The sequence below is a fragment of the Sminthopsis crassicaudata genome, chromosome 3, assembly GCF_048593235.1.
Source record: "Sminthopsis crassicaudata isolate SCR6 chromosome 3, ASM4859323v1, whole genome shotgun sequence".
Classification (NCBI taxonomy): domain Eukaryota; kingdom Metazoa; phylum Chordata; class Mammalia; order Dasyuromorphia; family Dasyuridae; genus Sminthopsis; species Sminthopsis crassicaudata.
The window spans coordinates 453,711,472-453,732,808 of NC_133619.1; the positions used below are offsets into that span (position 1 = coordinate 453,711,472).

The window sequence follows — 21,337 nt, forward strand, 5'->3', positions numbered from 1 at the left end:
TCAAGAAATTTAACTCTGACAAATGACTCCACTGAAGAGGCTGTGTCATGGTTTGCTTTGGGTAAGATCTTGATCTGGATGCTTATCTAGGGCACAGGTGTGATTCATTGGGTAGTCACCTGTAATGCAAAATGCATTATGGGCTCATGCTCTCCAAATGTGAACTCGGAAATATTTCACACTCTCTTTACTGCACCTGAGTTACCTGCTTGGCTAAAATATTATTTACTTAGATGTGTGCATTGGAAAGAGTAAAGAAGATAACACAATCTTTGTTTAACACAAATGCTCTTCCTGTTTTCCTGATTCTTAATTTTTGGCATTGAGCTTATTTTTCATTTAACAGTATTATGAGGTTATAATTACTTTTCTTCACTTCTTCAGAGAAATAACTCAATGAAATGATTACAAAAAACTTTTTTGCTCATCTTTTCCACTAAATGTCCTGAAATATTTTGAGACCATTTAATATTCAAATCAATGCTTTTTTTTTCTCTTTATCTCTCTTTTTTCATTCTTTGTTACAAGGGATAGCTCTTTGGGAGTGAAGAGGGAAGCATTATATTTGTAAATGAAGGTAATGTAAAAATAAAAAAACAAAAAATAGCAATTGACTTTTAAAAGATTTTAGTAGTAGACCATTTGTCTTGATTTTGATGATAGAGCCAATTTGGAAAGAGCTCTTTTCTTGAAACTGAAAAATCTCTGTTAAAAGATACTGATTTCTATGATCCTGGGCAAGTCACTTAACCCCAATTGTCTCAGCAAAAAAAGGAAAAAAAGAAAAAAGAAAGAAAGAAAAGATGTTGATTATAATGAAGTTATAACTAAGGAATTTCCATGATTTAGCTCAGTGGAGATTGTCTATTGCAAATAAAGACTGACCATATCAAAAGACTTCAATTATGAAATGATAGCCACAAAACTGCAACAACCAACATTTCTGGGGTCAATTAAAGGAATAGATAATCTGGACATAAAATCATAGATTTAGAGATGGAAAAGACCTCAGAGGTCATCTCCTCCCACTCCAGTACTTTCTAGACTTGTATAGTTGAGATTCAGAAAGCTTGAGTAATTTGTCCAAGGTCAGATAGGAAGAAAGAAAATGAGCATTAATAATTGCCTTCTGTGTTCCAAGTACCATGTTAAGTACTTTACAATTACTATTTCATTTTATCCTTGGAACAATTATATGAAGTAGGTATTATTACTTCCATTTACAGTTGAAAAGACTAAGGCAAAGATTAAAATTCTTGCTACAGGTCACATGGTTTGCAAATGTCTGAATCAGGATTTGCACTCAGGTCTTCCTCACTCCAAGTATAGCACCCTATGCACTATGGGGCCATCTAACTTTCCCTCTTCTTCTTGCTCCCCCTCCCAACCCCAGTTACTACTGTACAGGTAGCGAGTGGCAAATTTATTGCTCTTAGCCTTGTAGCTGTAGATTTAGTGGTAGGTCCATATTATCTATAGAGCATTTTGCTTCTTGGAGGCACTTTCTTTAAAAGATTTTTAAAAAATAGAGAAGATTTTTTTAAAAATTGAGCTTAAATACAATTTAAAAATCATTTCTGCTTATTAGTCAGAGAATAAAGCTGAATTTTTGTGTGTGTATGTGTACAAAAACATAGTGTTTTTATATATATTTGTGTTTATATGTGTATGTATTTCATAGCATTTCATATTATAAATAATTTGAGTTTATGCACCTTAAGAATTTACTAAAAGTTTTGGCTTTAAAATGTATCTTAGAGATCAACTAATATAAATACCCCATTTTATAGTTTATATTACATTTTACAGAAGAGAAAACAACCCATAGATGTTAAAGACTTGCTAAATTTTCTGGATTATTTATGTCCCCCATTATTGGAAAATCAAAGAGTCCATTGTGTAACTTCCAACCAAGGTGTAACTATCAATCAAACATTACTGGCAAATGTGATATCTCTGTTGCAAAAATATCTAATCTCCCCCATCCAGTAATTTTCAGCAATCTTTAGGAATTCCTATGTCTTTCAGAGGTGGATTATGAGATAGAAAAATCCCAGTAGCCACAAGGTAGAATAAGAGCTGTTCTAGACAGAATTGAATGGAAAAAATAAAATGGAAAAAAAGGCTTCTTGATTGCTCTATGAGAACAAAGTTTGTTGTCTTCAGTGTTTTCATAGTTTTTGTTTGTTTTGCTGTGTTTGAGACTGGGTCTCTATCTCACCTGGCTGGAAGTACAACCACCATTCATGGGTCTAATCCCAGTAGAGGAATTTTTAACCTTCTGTTTTCTGGGCTGGCTAGTTCTCTCCTTCTTTGGCAGTTTGGTAGCTCTCCATTTCTAGGGGCTCACTATATTGGTTATGGATTTCCTGCAGAAGATCTGTTGGTTTTAGTCCTATTATAGTTCAGAATTCTTGAGTTTAAATGATCTACCGGGCTTAGTCTTTCCAAAAAGTAGAGACTACCATGACTAGGATTGTTTTAATGTTTCAAAAATATTTTTATGATGTATTAGCATAGGTTTGTGACCAGCAATCTAAGTGATCTGTAAGTCCTTAATGCAGATCAAGTACCATATTTGTTAGGTAAATGTATTTGAATTTTAAATTCACATTTCAAAGTACCAAAATAAAGGGAACATAAAGTAAAATAATTGAAGTGTTACAAACACAATTTAATAACTAGAAAATAAGAGCAAGTTAGCTGTCATGTGTGACTGACAGCTGAAAAACTCTTGCAAAAAACTCTTTTATGTGACAGGATCTCTGATATATAATATGGGTAACCAGGGAAGGCAATGGATTCTAATGATTGTAAACCTAAGTGCCCATTAATGACATGATATTTATTCCCAGCTTTTTCTGATTTAACCACAATCTCTGTTCGTATCTTTCAGTTCTTTGTCTCAGCACCTGTTTTTGCTTATGACAGCATTTCATACTACAAAATATTTAGCGATAAGGACGGTTACAAACACATTCACTACATCAATGACACTGTGGTACGTTCCTTCCAAGAACTAGCTTCTCAAAGAGCATTCATTTGAGGCTGCTCAAATAACACTGAGATTTACAGAACATAATGTTTGTCTTTTTATAGGAAAATGCGATACAAATTACAAGTGGCAAATGGGAGGCCATAAACATATTCAAAGTAACTCAGGATTCACTGTGAGTATTCTGTATAGCACGATGTGCTGCTTGTGTTTTTCTTGGTGTTAAGACTGAGCTAAAAATGCTACCGCCTGGTTTCTTTTAGTCTATACCCTTCGAGATTGATTGGTTCCTTGTCATAGTTTAGCACTCTAAGGGCAGCTGCCATGGAGTCTAAATATTTCAGAGCTAGAAGAACCTAGGAGGTCACTGAGACAAGCTCCTCCACTTGATATATGAATCCTCTCAGACACCTGATCATATAATCTCCTCTTGAACACTTCTAGTAACAAGGAACTTATTACTTTAAGTGTCAGCTCATTCCATTTTTAGACAGGGTTAATTATCTGGAAATTCTTCCTTCCCAAACCAAAATATGACTTCCTGTAATTTCAATCAATCAACATGCATTTTAAAGTGTTACTTACCATGATTCTACATATTGATCATATCTTTCTCCTCTGAAGCCATATAGCTTTTTCTAAAAAAGCTTTTTTCTTTTTTTTTTTTTTTTTTTTTTTTTTTTTTTTTTTTTAACACTTACTAGCTATATGATCCTGGATAAATCATTTAGTCTCTGTATGCCTCAGTTTCTTCATCTGTAAAACATAATTGATAATCATCCCTATCTCCCAGGGTTGTTATAAGAATAAAACAAGATACTATTTTAAAGAACTTTGCAAATCTTAAAGCGATGTGAAAATGAATGCTAGTTGTTACTATTTTGTTTTGTTATGAGACGATGCCTGATTTTAAGGTTATTTTCATTCTTACCTCATGATTTAGAAACATTTCATCAATGCAGATCAATAACTCACTAGTGATTTATAGTCTTAGAGAATTACATAGGACATTGAGAATCTACATGCCTTACCCATATACACACAGTTCACTTAGGACAGATGTGTTTCTTCTTAGCATTAAGGCTGGTCTTTTCTCCATTTTGCCAACCTGCCTCTCAAAAAGGGAATATTTTAAAAAACAAATGCTCAAGGAATAGTCTCTTTCAGAAAGAATTTTTGATAGATAAAGTTTCTTTTTTGATACTTTATAATCTGGCCTAATTAGTCATTATAATTAATGGTGATAGCAAGAGAACCAAATTACTGTAAACCCATAGAGAAAAATACATTTGTATGAGAATCCCCTAAAACTGATACTATTTTCTACATGACCACTCTCTGACTCCATCTTTCCCTCTATATCATGGGTCCATGGGAAGAGTTTTTCTTAACTATTATGAGAATAGGTTGTTCTTTGAAATATTCATTCAATTTCCACTGACACCTATTTTATTTAGGCCCTTATTATTTCCCAAGTAGATAATTACAATGGTTTTCTAACTGGTTTTCTTCTGGGTTCTTTACTATGTACTATCAACCATTATAAGGTATGGTTTTCATATTCCCTTCATCAAAAACCTATATATCTTCTTATCTATCTAATCAAGTCTTCACACTCCTAAGTTTGGCATTCAGAGTCCTCCACAAATTGGTCCTACCTTATCAACTCATATATCTTATATTACTTATTCATGGCTTATCCTCTACTCCAATCCAAACAGTCTTCTCACTGCTTGTATATGCCATGCCCTGTGCCTTTACTCAGGTTGTTTCCTGCGTCTGAAATATTCTTACTTTTTTCCCCACAATATGTACAAATCCTATTAATTGTTTAAATCCAAACTCAAGCCTCACCTCCTCCATCAAGCCTTTCTCTAAGATTCCAACCTACATACAGCTCTGTCTTCTTTAACCTTCTATGTTGTTTATCTGTCCCTTGAAATTGAGTACTTTATTAGATAGGGGGTCCCAAGAGCCTTTTGGGACACTGACTATTTCATAAATATAAAATACTGAAACATTTAAAGCAAATTTATTTGAAGCCAAATATTAAAATAAGTGTTAACCAAAGATGTGCCTAAAGTGTATAAGAAGAATAGTGACAATAATAACAGCTAATATTTATATAGTGGCTACTATCTACCAAGCACTATGCTAGGTACTTAACAAATATTATCTCATTTGATACTCATAACAACCCATTTTACAGGTGAGGAAATGGAAGCAAAATTCAAGTGATTTATCCAGAGTTATATGACTAGACAAGATTTGAACTCAGATGATCCTGACTCCAGGCCTAACCCTATTCCACCTAGCTCAATAAGCACTTTAGAATCAGCAAGTTGATAGCTCAAGGAGCATTTTAGAATCAATAGTAGCATTATGATCTTATTATAACCATCCAATTATACCATATAGGAACAAAGTTTAAAGAAGAATTTAGTTAATAGGAAATCAGATAAAAATTAACTTGAATTATGTTATCACTATTTACTATTTACAGGTTCTATTCTAGTAATGAATTTGAAAATTACCCAGGGAGGAGGAATATTTACAGGTAAAATTTGCTTGATTTTTTTTTTATTACTTACATTCATAAATGTTTTAGTAAATCTATACCAGAAAACCAGAATAAACAATAGTTTAAAGAATAACATGATAAAAAATTATAAGTAAAGAATAAGAAAAAATGAACAAGTTGGGTGGTGCTATATCATTATGCAGAGGAAAAAACAATAAAAATAATTGAGCTCAAAATGGTAATTTTCAAACACAAATAATTTTCAATCAACCAATAAGCATATTGTGCCAAAATGTGCCAAGCATTGCACTAAGCATTCGAGATGAAGAGACGAAAGTATTCCTGTTTTTTAATAATTCCGGTTTTCTAATGGAAGAGACAATAATTACATATGTAAACATAAAAAGTAGGGAATTGTGGCTCTTGCCTAATTATTTATCTGGTCCCTTCTCTTAGGCCTATAGCAGTCAGTACATGCTTAAAGGTTCCACAGACTGCAGCTAGGGTGTATATATGTTGGGAGTAAGGAGGGAGGTGAGGAAGAGCAGTAAATAATTTTTTGCAGGATCCCTTTCTACATACAAATTTGATTTTAAAATGTATTAAAAAATTAAAGGGCCCACATTAGGTATGCTGATTTACTGATAGAGATTTATACTAGGTTGAGAAGTATTTCCATATTTGTTCCTTATCTGATTAGTGCATAACTAGATATTTCTTCAAAGTGTCCAGGTTGAGCAGGCTAAAATTTAAGGCACTCTGAGAGGCCCCACCTTAATTAGTCTCAGCCCCATGTGGAATGATAAAAATTGGCTGCTCTATGGTCTCAGATATGCCTCCATGGGTGAACAGAGCTCCTGCTTTTAATGTATAGATCCCAGAGTTAGTGTCATCAAATATGTAGCTCTATGAGGGGTTCAGGAAGACTGAAATGGCCATTCTAACAATTTCTCCTACCCTCTCAGGAATAAAAGGCATAGGTCTCCAATGTGGAGAGCCTCTTTTCTTGTTCAAGGCCCTAGAAAGGTAGTGAAAGTCAGTGAGGTCCCTGAAGGCAGGTACTGCAGTCAAAACTCAGAGTCTAAATCCCAAATCCCAAAGTGAACAGGATATTCGGGAACACCAATGGCATCCCACTAAGGTCAAGAGTATAGCCTATCCTAAAACCAGGGGATAGTGGTGATTTCTCATGTTGGGAAGGTGTCTAAATAATTATAGCCCTGAGTCATTGTCTTTAAAAAGTTGCTGCTGCTATCCTCCAAAACCCACTAGGACAGAAGCCTTTCTTGGCCAGAGTATAAGGCTATTATTGTCCACTGCACAGAGCTTACTTTGGAGGAAGAATAAAGAGAAGAGATGGGAAAATACATTGCAAATAAGCCATTATATGAGCCAAAACACCCTACTTCTGGGTGATTGAGTGAGGAAAAGAGCAAGGGCAGAATTTTCTCATAATTTTCTAATTTTACAACCTGTTTAGTACCCATGCACAAATATAGAACAAACAAGAAAATAATTTAACCAATTCTTAAACTGTCTGAAGAGGAGAGATCACAATCTTTTACTGTTTAGCAGCCTGAACATTACTGAAAATCTAAGACCATGGAGAGAGTCACTTCCATCCCACAAAACAGTGTCTGAACATTCTCTTAGCCTGATGTCAATTATGAAGGGATTTTAGAGTACTTAGGTTTATATTCTATATCTGATGCTTTACTTTGTGACATTTAATTTTCCACGTTCTCAGTTAACTCATACAAGATGGCCTATGCATTCCTTTGTAGTACTAACTCCATAATCCCATGATCCTCAAGTTTTATACTGGCCCAGATATAAATCGGGTTATAGAAAAAAATGTATTGTTTAGAAATCACTAAAAGCCATATTGGCAGTAGAAAATGGAGTGGGTTTGGTATCTTGATATTTAAATTAGGTACTTTACATGATGCAATACATTTGGATAAAAACAATTGAAAAACTTTAGTTTCATGTTATTTTAATTTCCTTCTAGAATTAGCATTGGAAGCTATCCTCCAACAAAACAGTGCCTCACTTGTGTTCTAAGGAAAGAAAGATGCCAATACTATTCAGCAAGTTTCAGCAACTTCGCTAAGTACTATTCACTTATGTGCTACGGTATGTAAAGTAACTGGCAAAGTCAATGGGATTGACCCTGTGTAAAAAGAGTTTCCTGATGATTGAATGGCTACTGGATTTGGGTTATCCAGGGAAATACTTTAACCTAATTCTTCACAAACCTCTAGACAGGACTTCTTATCTGAACTTAAAACTTAAGATATTTTGATAACTCTATTTTCATATAATTGGCTTCTTTTTCTTCTATATTTTATTTTGTGCATTTAAAATCATTATTCTCAGAAGAGGTTGTTGGATTTCACTAGATTGCCACTGAAGACCATGAGCTAGAATAGATCTCCTGCTCTAGAACATCTTGAATTGTTTTAGTAACAGATTGAAGCAAAGTGGAAGATAAAACTATTATCTTGGAAGCTCTGAGATCTACTTTCTAGTCTTGTGTGTGTGTGTGTGTGTGTGTGTGTGTGTGTGTGTGTGTGTGTGTGTGTATAATTTAACTGTATCTGTAAGAGATTACTTGTCTGGATTTCCAACAAACTATTCCCTCCAATCAGACAACACACAACAAATCAATGATATAGAATGTGTCTACATGATAGAAATATTTCCTGACATATAGCATTTTCTGGCCCTCAATACTTTATTCACAAATCACTAATAGCCTGGTTGACAAGCAAAGAAACATGTCAAAAAACCCATAAAGAGATGCCCTAAAAAGTTAAATTCTACAAGGTTTGAAAAGCAGATTGGAAATTCACATGACACAACAAGCTTCTAGTGAATTCCCAGTCTGATAGCTGGGGATTCTCTAATCATCCAATTACTTCTCCTTGAATTGATCTATAGTAGGTCTCTGTGTTAACCTAAAAGTTGCCATAATCCATGAGGAATGATACAATATAAATGGAATACTGATACCTGGAGTCAGGAAAACTTAAATTCAAATCCAGCCTCAGACATTTACTAGATTATGACCTTGGGCAAGTAATCCAATTTTTGCCTCAGTTTCCCTAACTGTAAGATGAGAATAATAACAGCACCTATTTCACAGAGTTGTCAGGATCAAATGAGATAATATTTGTAAAGTATTTAGCACACTACCTGGCATGCAGTAAGCATTATATAAATGACTACTCCTTTTCTCCTCTTCCCTTAATAAGGAAACCAAGAGTAGAACAGGGAGTTTCTCCCAAAGGTCTGAAAAATGGACCTTGAGAATCTTGCCTTTATTCAAGGAACCATAAGATTTGCTTTAGTTTTCAGGATTAATCAATTAATAAGTATCTACTAAATGTCTACTGTGTGTCAGGTAAGGTGCTAGATGCTGGGGAGACCAGGAAAAATAATAAAATAATACTTACTAGTATAGAAGAAGACAAGTACATATAAAATATGTGCAGCATAAAATATAAAGGGAATAAATACAAACATATGCAATGTAGTTAAAATTAGGGAGTTAGGGAGGATAGCAGGCAGCAGTTGAGGAGATCGAGAAAGGCTTTCTATAGAAGATACTGCTTGAATGGGGTCTTAATGGAAGATGAGAGGCAGAAGTGAGACAACAGGCACGTGACATGGCTGATACAAAGACAGAGATATAAGAGGACAGTCATGTATAAGGAGAGAAAAAGTCAGTGTACTTGGATCACACAATATATGGTAAAGCCACTGCTGACCTACCTAGTCAGATAACTAAGCCAGAGAAGAGTCACATACAGTAAGTTAAAAGACATTTTGACTATCTGACAGTAAATAAAATTCTACCCCAAAATATTCCCTTCAGTATGACAGAATATGCCAATTTGCATGAAACATTTTCATAAAGCAATTTTTGAAAATATTTTAGGCATTAGACCAGCTTTTCAAAACCATGTCCAATATATTGTAATCTCTCAAGGTATACATTATTTATTTGTCCTACTTTATGTCTAACATTCTGAAAGTAATGTCTACTTCTGTGGAAATTAGTAAGAGACGGCAATGGTCCAGAGTATGAAATTTGGTATTAGTAAGGCTTAGGTTCATCCCAACTAATAGAACCATGGGAAAGTCATATGAAGCTTGCTGAATCTTAATGCTCTCATCTATAAGATTTTTAGAAAGATCAAATCAGACAAGGTAAATAAGTGTTATATAAACTGTAAATTCTTTGCATGTTAGCTATTATAATTTGCAGACTTATAGGAATCTTACATGGCAACTAGTTCCACTTCCTCATTTCCAAGATAAAGGAAAGAAAGTGAACTGACTTGCTCACAGTCACTCAGCTAGTTAGTGACAGGTTGGATTGGTTTCCTGACTCCCAAGATAATTATCTTTCCATTTACACCATGTTTGAAAAACATCAGAAAATGGAACATATAGATACATCTACACATACGTAACTCATTTTTATATTAGTGCATCTTTGTATTTATTCTTTCTTATCAGTTGAAAAAACACTGTGGGGTAGGTAAGGCAAGTCTCATGAATTACCTTTTTATAGCTAAGAAAACTTCAATACAAAGCTACATAGCAAGTTAGTAACAAAGCCAGGACTAGAACCCAGCGGTCCTAGCTTAGTGCTCTTACCACTACCCACGCTTCCTGTTCAGTATGGTAATTTTATATTTGGCAAAAAAAAAATGAATCATGTGGAAAGCATCACCTCATCTGGTGTTTTTGCAAATACAGTAAAGTGATTCACTGTGCCAGGGTAGGAAAAACCCATGGAGGACTGGAAGAAGATCTAAGAATCATTAAACCTGTAACTTTTACCTATTCACAAAGATCATTGAAAAAATTCCAAGTTGATGGGTCCAAGTGTGTTGGCAAATCACACTATTACTTTGTTCTATTAGGACAAGTCAGTGGCACATTGTATAGCACTCTGGACCAAAAGTCAGAAGGATCAAAGTTCAAATTTAGCCTTAGACACTTATAAGCAGTGTAAACCTAAGTTATTTAACCTCCTTTAGGCTCAGTTTCCTCATCTGTAAAATGGAGCTAATAATAACATCCACCTATATCTAAAGTTTGTTTTGAGAATAAAATAAGATAGTGTTGATAAAATGTTTTCCCCCTTTCTTTGTATCCACTGCTTAGCATAGCATAGTAGCAGGCACATAACAAATGCTAATTGACTGCCTTATTTACTGAAAATAATTAGTTGCTAACACTAGAGCATTTTGAAGAGGGAGCTTCTTCAAGAGTTGTGAGAGGTCTATCAGGAGAAGCTGCTGTAATTGTTCACTAGAGCATCAGTAGACTTAGATTCAGATATTTTCCTGATAAATCATTCACCCTCTCTTTTAGCTTTGGTTTCCTCATTGATAAAATAGCCTCCACTTAATAAGGTTGTTTGGAGACGGTAATAGCTATTACCTCACATGGTAGTTGTGAGGATCACGTGCAATAATGTATAGATATCTTAAATTACTATGTAAATGCCAACTATTACCATGTCCTGCTCTTCTCTTAATGTCCTAAAGGACCCTGGGAGAACTTAAGGAGCTAGTGGCTCAAAAGTCCTCACTCATAGGAACTTTTATGAAGTCTTCATAAAAGTAGTCTTGCCCCTTTCTTATAATCTGCAGTGCAATATTATGCTGACAGACACTACTCATAGAAATCATACAGAATGAAAATAATAGCCTACATTCTAGGAATTCATGATTTTTTTCTCCCTCTTCTTTATAACCTAATTGACAAGAAAATCCTATGTATTTCATAGACACTGCCTATGTTACTATCATGTGAGTAGTAGTTAATTGAATAAATATTTTCAGATGGGCATGGGTTGTTGTCCTGTTTTCCTAAAAGTTACAACTAGGTTAAAGGATAAGATGCAAACACAGATTATTAAATGCAGTGATATTTAATCAAAAAGTCCAAAGGGAAAGGATGAAACAAAAGTATCATGGAGGATGTGGCTTTTAAACTGGACTTTAAGGGCTGAGTAGGAATTCATTCAACAGCCCATGCCCATCTGAAAATATTTATCCAATTAACTTATTACTTATATAATACTTTATTATATAACAAATTAAGGTGGTATATCACTAACCTGAACATTTATATATCAACAATGAATTGCTAAATTTATGTAAATATTTATTTACAAACTCACATTCTATTTTGGAGAGTTTTACCTCAGTGTAAAAGTTGAGATTTCTGCATGAATTTTGTCTTTACATTAAAAGAAAAAAGATGATGAGCTAATTCACAGAATTTAACCAACTAGGCAGAGAAGCAAGTGGTCCAGAAGGAAAACTCACTCCAAGCACTATTGTGAAGCTTATTTGATGCTAGCATCATCACATAAAAACCATTCATCTTAACCAATATGATATGACACCTTCCCAGAAGCCCATTTGACATTTTTACTTCTGGGGTCACCTTAGTAACATCACCTTAACTCTTCAGAAATATTCTTGGGAAGTACATGCAAAGCCACTTTTTTCTCAATTTTATCCTTTGATTGAGCTCTGATTTCATGAGCTGGTTAAATGTATTTTTAAAGGTGATGTTTACCTCTCTACAGGAAAAGAATAACTGCAAAATGAAAGATGTATGCAACCCTGTGACAAACCAGTTATCTTGAAATGTCAAATTTTTGTTGAAAATTGAGCAATGCTTTAAGTATGACTCATATCTTTGTTTTGATTCTGCATATAGGCCCTGGTGTTCCTATTTCCACCTTATATGATGGCTACAGTGGTCAAGGTACTTTATTTTACATATTATATTCTCTTTTCCCCTTGAGTCTATAATAGACACATCCCATTGTAAAATGCTATAATGCAAGGTTTTTTGTTTTGTTTTAATTAAGCATCTCTTCTATGCCAAGTATTGTGCTATGGGCTTGGGGAAGAATCAACCTTTATATAAAATACAATTCCTGATTTCCTAAAAGTTACAACCTAGTTAAAGGATAAGACACAAACACAGTTTAACTATAATATACAGTGATACTTGATCAATGAAATACAGAATTGCAAAGTCCTATTCAAAGTCCAAGGTGAAAGGATTATGGAGGATATGGCTTTTGAAGAAGATATTGGATTAGATGTATACAGCTTGGGCTGCTGGTAGGGCATACAGGTAACTATAGAAAGATGTAACAGCAGCAGAAATATAGTGGGTCCTGAAAAATCTTTGTATAGTTTTAAGTTATCAGACTAAAACTAGAGTGAAAGACTCTTCCCCCACCCTTATGTAGATTCAAGAATCATCTGCTTAGAGGTGATACTTGAAGATATGGGAACAATAATTGAATGATATTAGCAAGGGGAAAAGTATAGAAAGTGAAGAGGTCCAAGGACTCCCTGAGGGGAGCATTCATCTAAGGTAAGGAAAGAGAAGAGAAGAGAAAGAGAAATACCATAAAGCTCTCTCTAAAGTAAAGGAATAGCTAATTATGAAATAGAAGAAACAGGGGTGGAAGGAATTTCAGATGCTGCAAAGAAGTCAAGATGGAGACAGAAAAAGCTATTAAAACAAATCCTTTTCAAGTCAGGAAGGCCTAGATTCAACTCCTGTCTCTGAAACTTACTCACTTGATTTCTCTGGGCTGCACTATGCTCATTTGAAAAATAAAGTTGGACTTAAGGATTTCAAAGTTCCCTTCTTAGGTCTAAAACCAGATTCCCATCACCTGGTAATTAATTACTTTTGGGAGAATAGTTTTAGGAGAGTTGTGGAGGTGAAAGCTAGGTTTTAGGGGAATAAGGAGAAGAAGATCAAGAAATAGCAGCATCAGGTATAATCTAGTTCCTAACATAGTGCCTGGCATATAGTATTGGGCTTCTTAATTTTTTTTTAAATTAAACTAATTCAAATACCAAATAATCTTATTTGTCAAGATTCATCAGCTGCAATGTAATCTTTTTTATTTTATAGCTATTATATAATTTTTGAAATACCATAATCCAAATCATTTACTCTGAAACACAATACCAAGAGCATAACATAAAGTTAGGTAATATAATCAGTCAACCAGTCTATAAATATTTATAACTGCCTATTATGTTCCAGGCACTGTGTTAAATTCTGTGCCAAACCCCAAAGTATAAGCCCTAATCATAGTATCAATCAAATAAAAAAGCTCCATTATATATATCCCTTAAAGTTGTTCACAGCTGTCATGGATGCTTTCACTTCCCACAAAGGAAGCCTTATCTGGTTGGCATTTATATGGAACCCAAACTAGACAACATAAATTAGAAGTTAAATTGTATTGAATCTAACACAAAATTAGGCAGAAGCAGGTAGAGATGTCTGGTAGGGATATTTGTGTTTAGTCTTTTTTTATTTAGTATATATGCATATATAAAATATGCACACATATACTTGTTTTATACTTGTCTTCTTCATTTGAATGTAAACTCCACCGGAGAAGAGATTATTTCATTCTTTGTCTTTATTTGCCTATAGCCCACCACAGTGCCTGTTAAATAATTCCTAATTGAAAAGAAATTGAAGTTATTGTTTTCCAGGGAGCATGTTCTCTGGCATTTACCTATTAAAAATATGTGCCAAAAAAGAAAAAAAGCCTTAGGAGGATTTACAAACATTCTCATTTTCAAGATTGTATTATTAGGCTTTTATCAGATACAAAGGAAACTGAATTCCAGTGTTCTTCTTTAGAGGAAAGCAAAGAAACAAAAACCATGTGGACTTTACCTTTTCCATTTTATTAAATGCAAGAATGAACTTCAAAGCTGGCTTGAAGGATTTACTTTAAACTATAAAAATTCCATAATGCCTCAGTTATAATTTTTGTGGCATCATTTACTAAGCTGTAATGCATAAACCAAAGAGTTTAGGACTTATTTTGAAGTCTAACCAGTGATTCAAAATTTCACATATGTGCAGTGTGGGTTAGAGCATAAATATAGGTGTCTGCGTATAATTTTCTTGTTTGTTTTTGAGGCCAAAGTTGTAGAGATTATCATTCTTTTCAACATCCCATATGCCTTCTGTACCCAGTATGCCTTTTGAGCCAATGGCAACTCCATGTACAGAAGTCATGTTGAGGGGAATGAAAATTTATAACTTGTGTGTTAAAATTGTGAATTCACACTCCTTTCTAGGTTATATAGCCCATTCTCAAATAATAACTTTTGGAATCACACTGATGTCATTTTCTTGGTTGGTTTAACTGTATGAAGTTTAAATTCCAGAAGTTTAATTATTTTTAAATTACCCACAATTCTATTCCCCCCCCCCCAAATCTTAAGTTTATTTCAAATATCTCAATGGATTTTTGTGCAAACCACCCCTACAATATTCGCATTTGCGGTAAGATTACGTATTACATGTTTAAGCCAAAAAGGGCTATTTTATCAGAATGTTTGAAATATACGAAAACTGAGGGCTATAATGGAAGCCTTCTGGCAAACTTAGATGTAGTTGCAAATACTCCTCCAGTTCCTAATCCTCAAAGGGAATTTCAAAAAAAGAAACAGCACAAAAACAAAAGCCTACAGGATGTTCTTCTCTTGTGTCAATTGCCATTTTCCATGAGTCATCCAGACCCCCATTTAGAAATGTGGCTAACTCTGCATAAACAGCTTCCCTAGAAAGCCGAGAGTGGTTGTTGTAGTTCAGAAGGGGCCATCTATTACTGGGTGCCCGGTGTATATTCCAACAACTTTGCAGACCTTCAACAGATAATTGATTTGTGCTGTTTCAAAGATCAAGAGACAAGCATAAATGGAACAAGTACCTCTTTTTTAGATTCTTTAAGATCAAAGACAGGGAGGAAGTCTGTAGCAATTTTTGCCAAGAAATAGAACTTGTAAGAAAGATGTCTTTAAAGAAACATCTTGCAGATAGAAGTTAGCTCTACTTAAATATTTTAACGTAGAATTTTCAAGCTTCTGTGATTTCACTGAAGCAGATACTGCTCTCACTGGGTCAGACCAAATCTCTCTGGGTCTTAGTAAATAGCTTATTGAATAGTTATGGCTGGAAAAATTCATCCACTAGTAACTACGCTAATGCTGAGGCGCCTCTTGGATCTTTGAATAAGTTGGTCCTTAGGGGACAGGCAATCACATATGCTGCTTGGCTTATACCTGAAGCTTTTCCTGTTTGGTAAGACTTGTCAAAATCTGATCTTTGCTTGGACAACTTTTGAGAACCTAGAGTAACTTCTACACCCAAAAATAGAGTAAAGCACAAAATCCGTAAAAGCAATAGTATGATATCATGTACTTAATAAATGCTTGTTGACTAACTGACTGACTGTTAAAGAGTGGATTTTTGTAAGTCCCTGAAGATTAACATCCAGAATTTGATTTTCTTTACATTTCTTTTTTAATGGACAGAAGGAGAAAATACAGTCAGTTCATGTCCTTAGGATGCCAGACAAACAGGTGGAAATCTGTACTCCCCACAGCCCACCAAGAAAAAAAAAGTCCAAAAAGCAGTACAGTTGGTCCTTCCCTACCTGAAATGTACATAAATGAATGAATAAAAGTCTATTTTAGAATAGTTGGGCAGGTGCAGAGATCTGAGTTCTTCAGCATTGTCTTGTCATCATGCAAGTCCTCAACCACTTTCATTTCTTAGCATACTGTAAATCCAAAGAGTGGGCCTGAATTCAAATAAAGTGAATTGTTTTCTTCATGGATAAAGTTAGTCATAATTAACATTTTTATTTTTTCCCAAAGAAATTAAAATACTTGAAGAAAATAAAGATTTAGAGACGGCTCTGCAAGATATCCAAATGCCCAAAGAAGAAATTAAGAAACTTGAAGTGGATGGAATTAGTAAGACCTTTAAAAATGTTAATGCACATACTCACCTATATTATTTGCATAGTCATTGCTTGCTTTTTTCTTTTTTTTTTTTTTTAGCTACAATAGAAGAGATACACAGTACACTGTAAGGAATCACTATTTGACAACCTTTAGAGATTTACTAATTATCTCCAAACATTAATGAATTAAATGGAATGGAATTCAATATTTAAGTTAAAAATTAATAGTGCATTCTTCTATAGCTCCAGCTTTTTGTTATTATTTTTATTGGCTTATTTTAATGTTTCCTTGATTTTCATCTTATTTGATATACCACTACAGTATTAATTCCAGTGTCCTATATTAGGGAACTAGGTGGTACAGTGGCTACAAGTGCTAGACCTACAGGCAGGAAGACAGAGTTTGATCACACTTCTAACACTCAATTAGCTATGTGACTCAGGGCCTCTATCTGCCTCAGTTTTCTTATCTATGAAATGGAGATAATAATGACATCTCCCTCCCAGAGTTGTTCTAAGAATAAAATAAGATAGCATGTCATACTTTGCAAAGTATAAAGCACTATATAAATACTGGCTATTATTATAACTCATCTCATAAAAATGCTTTGAGTAATTTGTAAAGAAGTTTTTCTTCTTTTTTTCAGCTTTGTGGTACAAGATGCTTCTTCCTCCTCAATTTGACAGATCAAAGAAATATCCTCTCCTAATTCAAGTGTATGTAGCACTTCATTTTGTTCAGTATTGAAAATCTTTTCGTTGAAGGCTTTTCTTTGATGAAAATAAGTAAACTTTCCCCCTTTTTGTTAGCTATTTGTGTTCACCCTGTGTTCAGAGATTTATCTTGATTTTCCCACTAATCAGAGCAAATAAAGTTTAGGGAATGGGCTGCAGATGTTGATTTTATGGGTATAGGGGACTCCTAAATGAGGAAACAATCCTATACCAATACAGATCTGCACCTTTTCTATAATTTATCATTGTATAAAGCCTTCTAGAACATTTAAAGATAAAGAGGCAGGTGGCACAATGGATAGAGTACTGGGCCTGGAGTCAGGAAGACTCATTTTCTCTGAGTTCAAATTCAACCTCAAACATTTTCTAGTGTGTGATCCTGAGAAAGTTACATAATGCTGTTTCTCTCAGTTTCTTCATCTATAAAATATGAGAAGGAAATAGTGAACCACTCCAGTATCTTTGCCAAGAAAATCCCAAATAGGGTCATGAGGAATCATATATGACTGGAATAACAACAATGACAACAACCTTCTCAAAGTTATATAGCTGCCTTGGACATATTAGACTCAAGACTTGAACCCAAGCTATTCCTGGTTTTCCATCCATTACCTCACATTGCCCCCTATAAATGAAGTGTATCTATTTAAAATAAATGGGGTAGCATTTGTGATTTTTAGATGGACTTGTTTCTATTTCCTCTGTTGAACCGTCCTAATGTTAACAACCTAATGGATAAATCACACTACTTTTACTATAAAAAGTTTCCATTGAAAATATTGGCATTTTGAATGGTATAATTTAAAAAGCAGTGTTTTCTAATGCAAAGAGCCCTGGGTTTGAAATGGGTTTCAATTCTAGGCTCAAATCCTGATTTTGCCAATTATTACCTATGGGACACGAAGCAAGAAACTTTATCTGGTTAAGTTCACAAGTTTGCAAAATGAAGGAATTGGACTAGCAATCTCATGGGTGTTTTTTATATATAAATCTTATGAAATTGTTAAACTATAGAGATTAGAAATGGGTGACACATAACAGAATCATACATACTCCAAATTATTGCTGATCTGTACATAGTGTCCTTAAAACATTATTTTTAAATGGCTATTGAGAAAGAAACAGATAGCCAAAGGATATTTCTAAGACTTTATTTTTCCCCTGACATGCTAACCCCATACATAGACTTCTACAATTCTTTTTGGAGAGAGTTGTGTGCTCAAAAGATTTCCATTTTTTGGCCCTTGGCAAAAGTTTGGTCTTCATTGTAATTGTTTCATTTGTAATATAATTTGCTTTTAATTATATTTAGTATTGTTATAGTTTTTGCTATAAAGAAAGCATACTTTATGATATACATTATATGGAGTAGATTTCAGTAATAATTATTAAAATCAATAGAAAAAATCAATCTTACATTGTTCCTTAGGTATGGTGGTCCTTGCAGTCAGAGTGTGAGACCATTATTTGCAGTTAGCTGGATAACATACCTAGCAAGTAAAGAAGACATCATTGTTGCCTTGGTGGATGGCAGGGGAACAGCTTTTCAGGGTGACAAATTGCTGTATGCTGTGTATCGGAAGTTGGGAGTTTATGAAGTTGAAGATCAAATATCTGCTGTAAAGTGAGTGCTTTCCCACATGCCTATTAATAGATGTTTAATAAGTGTTATTTGCTGATTTTCAGTGCCTCTTTTTCACCTTCTTGATACCTATTTTTCTGACTTAATCTCAGACTGCTACTGACTTTAAACATGTGAGCATTTCTTGCCCAGGATTAGAAAAAATACTCAGAGAAAATAGAAAGCATTTGGCATTTGCTTTATATTGGTGAAAGGACAAAAACTAAATACTTCTTATTCTGATAAAAGCAATCATCTAGTTTGTTAAAGTGGCCTCATGAATGACAGAATTGTCATCATTATAATTTGACTATAATTATAAAAAGATGGTCCCCAGAAACCAGAACATCTGATTTCTTTTCAGTTATTTCTAACTCTATGACTGAAAGATGATAGATAGATAGATAGATAGATAGATAGATAGATAGATAGATAGACAGACAGACAGCTTAGATAGATGATAGATAAATGTTGAGTAGAGGTTTGGGCTCAGAATTCTGCCTTATTGAAGAGTTTAAAAGACATTGTTATTAAACCATGACCTTAAAAATATATTCTGAACTTCTCTTTTTGTTTTCAGAGGGCATGTTTTCAGAACATGCATATCACTGAAGAGTTAATCTTGGAAAGACAGAAGTTTTTAAAATATGTTTCAGAATCTAATATTTTCACTCAGATTTATTCCCAAATATAATTTGTGACTGCTTTATTTTTGTCAGAAGTATTAAGATAATAATCATTAGAAACATTCAGAAGAACTATAAATAAATATGCATTAGTATTTATCTGTAGTTTCTGAGCTCATATCATTGTTTCATGTGTAGGTAAATAATATTAAAAAAGTAAATTTTTGCTTCATTCTCATTGCCCAACACAGAATCTTTTACAAAGTCCACACCTTTGTTGAAAAAAATAAATTATAACCACAAAGTCAATTAAATCAAATTAAGCCAATTTCAGTCTTGGTCATATAAAACACACATAGGTATTATACTAGAAGATCAAGAGCAATTCTGTAGCAAGGAAGAACAATTAAATTGTCTCAAGTGAGATAATATTGGTAAAGTGTCTTGCAAACTTTACCATGTTTTGTAAATGTTAACTATTGTTATAGTATTATCAATATCATTTGTATTATTGTTAACACAAGCAATAGGTCATAGGGGATAGAGAGATGACCTGTATTCTGGTCTCATCTCAAACACATGCTAGCTGTGAGACCATGGGCAAAAATCTCTTAGCTTTTAAGGTTTCTGGGAAATTCTCTAAGACTACAATTTTCAGAAAAGATGTTAACTGATCTCCATTGGTAGGGGCATTTCATCAACTGAGAGTTATATAGGAACAATGAAATCATAAGTCCTGTCTCTATTATTATTATTTATTAGTTTACATTGATTTTTAAAGAATTTTAAGTTGTTGGCACTTATTTTCTTTTTTTTTAATTTTTTAAATTAATTTTTATAATTATAACATTTTCTTTGACAGTACATATTAATAGGTAATTTTTTTTACAACATTATCCCTTGTACTCCCTTCTGTTCCAAATTTTTCTCCTCCTTCCCTCCATCCCTTCCCCTAGATGGAAGACATTCCCATACATATTAAATATTTTATTTTATAGTATATCCTAGGTTGGCACTTATTTTCAATTGTGTCTGACTCTTCATGAATCCACTTGATAAAGATAGTGAAGTGGTTTACTGTTTTCTTCTCCAGCTCATTTTATAAATGAAAGAACTGAAGCAAACAGGGTTAAGTTAGTTGTCTAGTGTTACACAACTAGTAAGTACCTGAGATCGGATTTGAACTTAAGGCTTCTTGACTCCAAGTTCAGTGCTCTCTATCCTCTGTACCACCTCACTGCCTGCTTTTAAGTTATAAGTCCTTAAAGTCATTAATAGCTGCCAGGAAAAGAATACACACACACACACACACACACACACACACACACACACACACACACACACACAAACATTTATATATGTATTTCATGTAACTTGCATTAGATACAAATAACCCTAGATTAAAATAACATTATACTTATGTTTTAAGTACATTCAAACAGAATAGTATTAACTTTAGTATTAAAAAGTATACAAGATCCTGATTCATTAATTTGCATTTATTTCAGCCTATTGTGGAAATGCACTTTCAAAAATACTCATATTCACATAAATGACATATCTCAAATAATAAAGATTTGCTTGAATGACAAATGATAAAATGGTATGTAAGTTATTAGAAAACCAATAAAGCCAATGTACAGGCATAAATACTGAATCCTAATAAAATTTACCTGGATTTCATTATTTCATATGATATAAATTTTTATGACAGTGTTTTCCATCTCCAAAATCCTATCTTTATTAAGAATATTAACAGTTTTAACAATGTTATAACCTTTATTCCATGGTGCATTGTGTGCTTTTTTGTTACTGTGGTTCACATTTTTGTATTCTATCATGTAATGGAAACCAACTTTTGGTTTACAAGTTCCAAATGTCTTGTAATCCTGAGGATTACATTAAAATACAAGGATGAACATTATGTCTCATTTGTAATTCAATAGGATCTTTCCCAAGGTTGGTAGAGCTAAAAACTTACTTGTTTTGGCAGTGA

The 21,337-nt window shown here is 33.7% G+C and overlaps 1 protein-coding gene across 1 annotated transcript in view; it reads left to right on the top strand.

The window, feature by feature from the left end:
* FAP (fibroblast activation protein alpha) overlaps positions 1-21,337 on the top strand; it is a 90,796-nt gene that overhangs the window by 42,806 nt on the left and 26,653 nt on the right. Inside the window, exons 13-20 of the mRNA XM_074303271.1 lie at positions 2,897-3,001; positions 3,100-3,170; positions 5,499-5,552; positions 7,528-7,652; positions 12,270-12,317; positions 16,271-16,369; positions 17,007-17,076; positions 18,524-18,718. Coding sequence (XP_074159372.1) covers positions 2,897-3,001; positions 3,100-3,170; positions 5,499-5,552; positions 7,528-7,652; positions 12,270-12,317; positions 16,271-16,369; positions 17,007-17,076; positions 18,524-18,718 — 767 coding nt within the window. The remainder of the gene's footprint in view (positions 1-2,896; positions 3,002-3,099; positions 3,171-5,498; positions 5,553-7,527; positions 7,653-12,269; positions 12,318-16,270; positions 16,370-17,006; positions 17,077-18,523; positions 18,719-21,337) is intronic.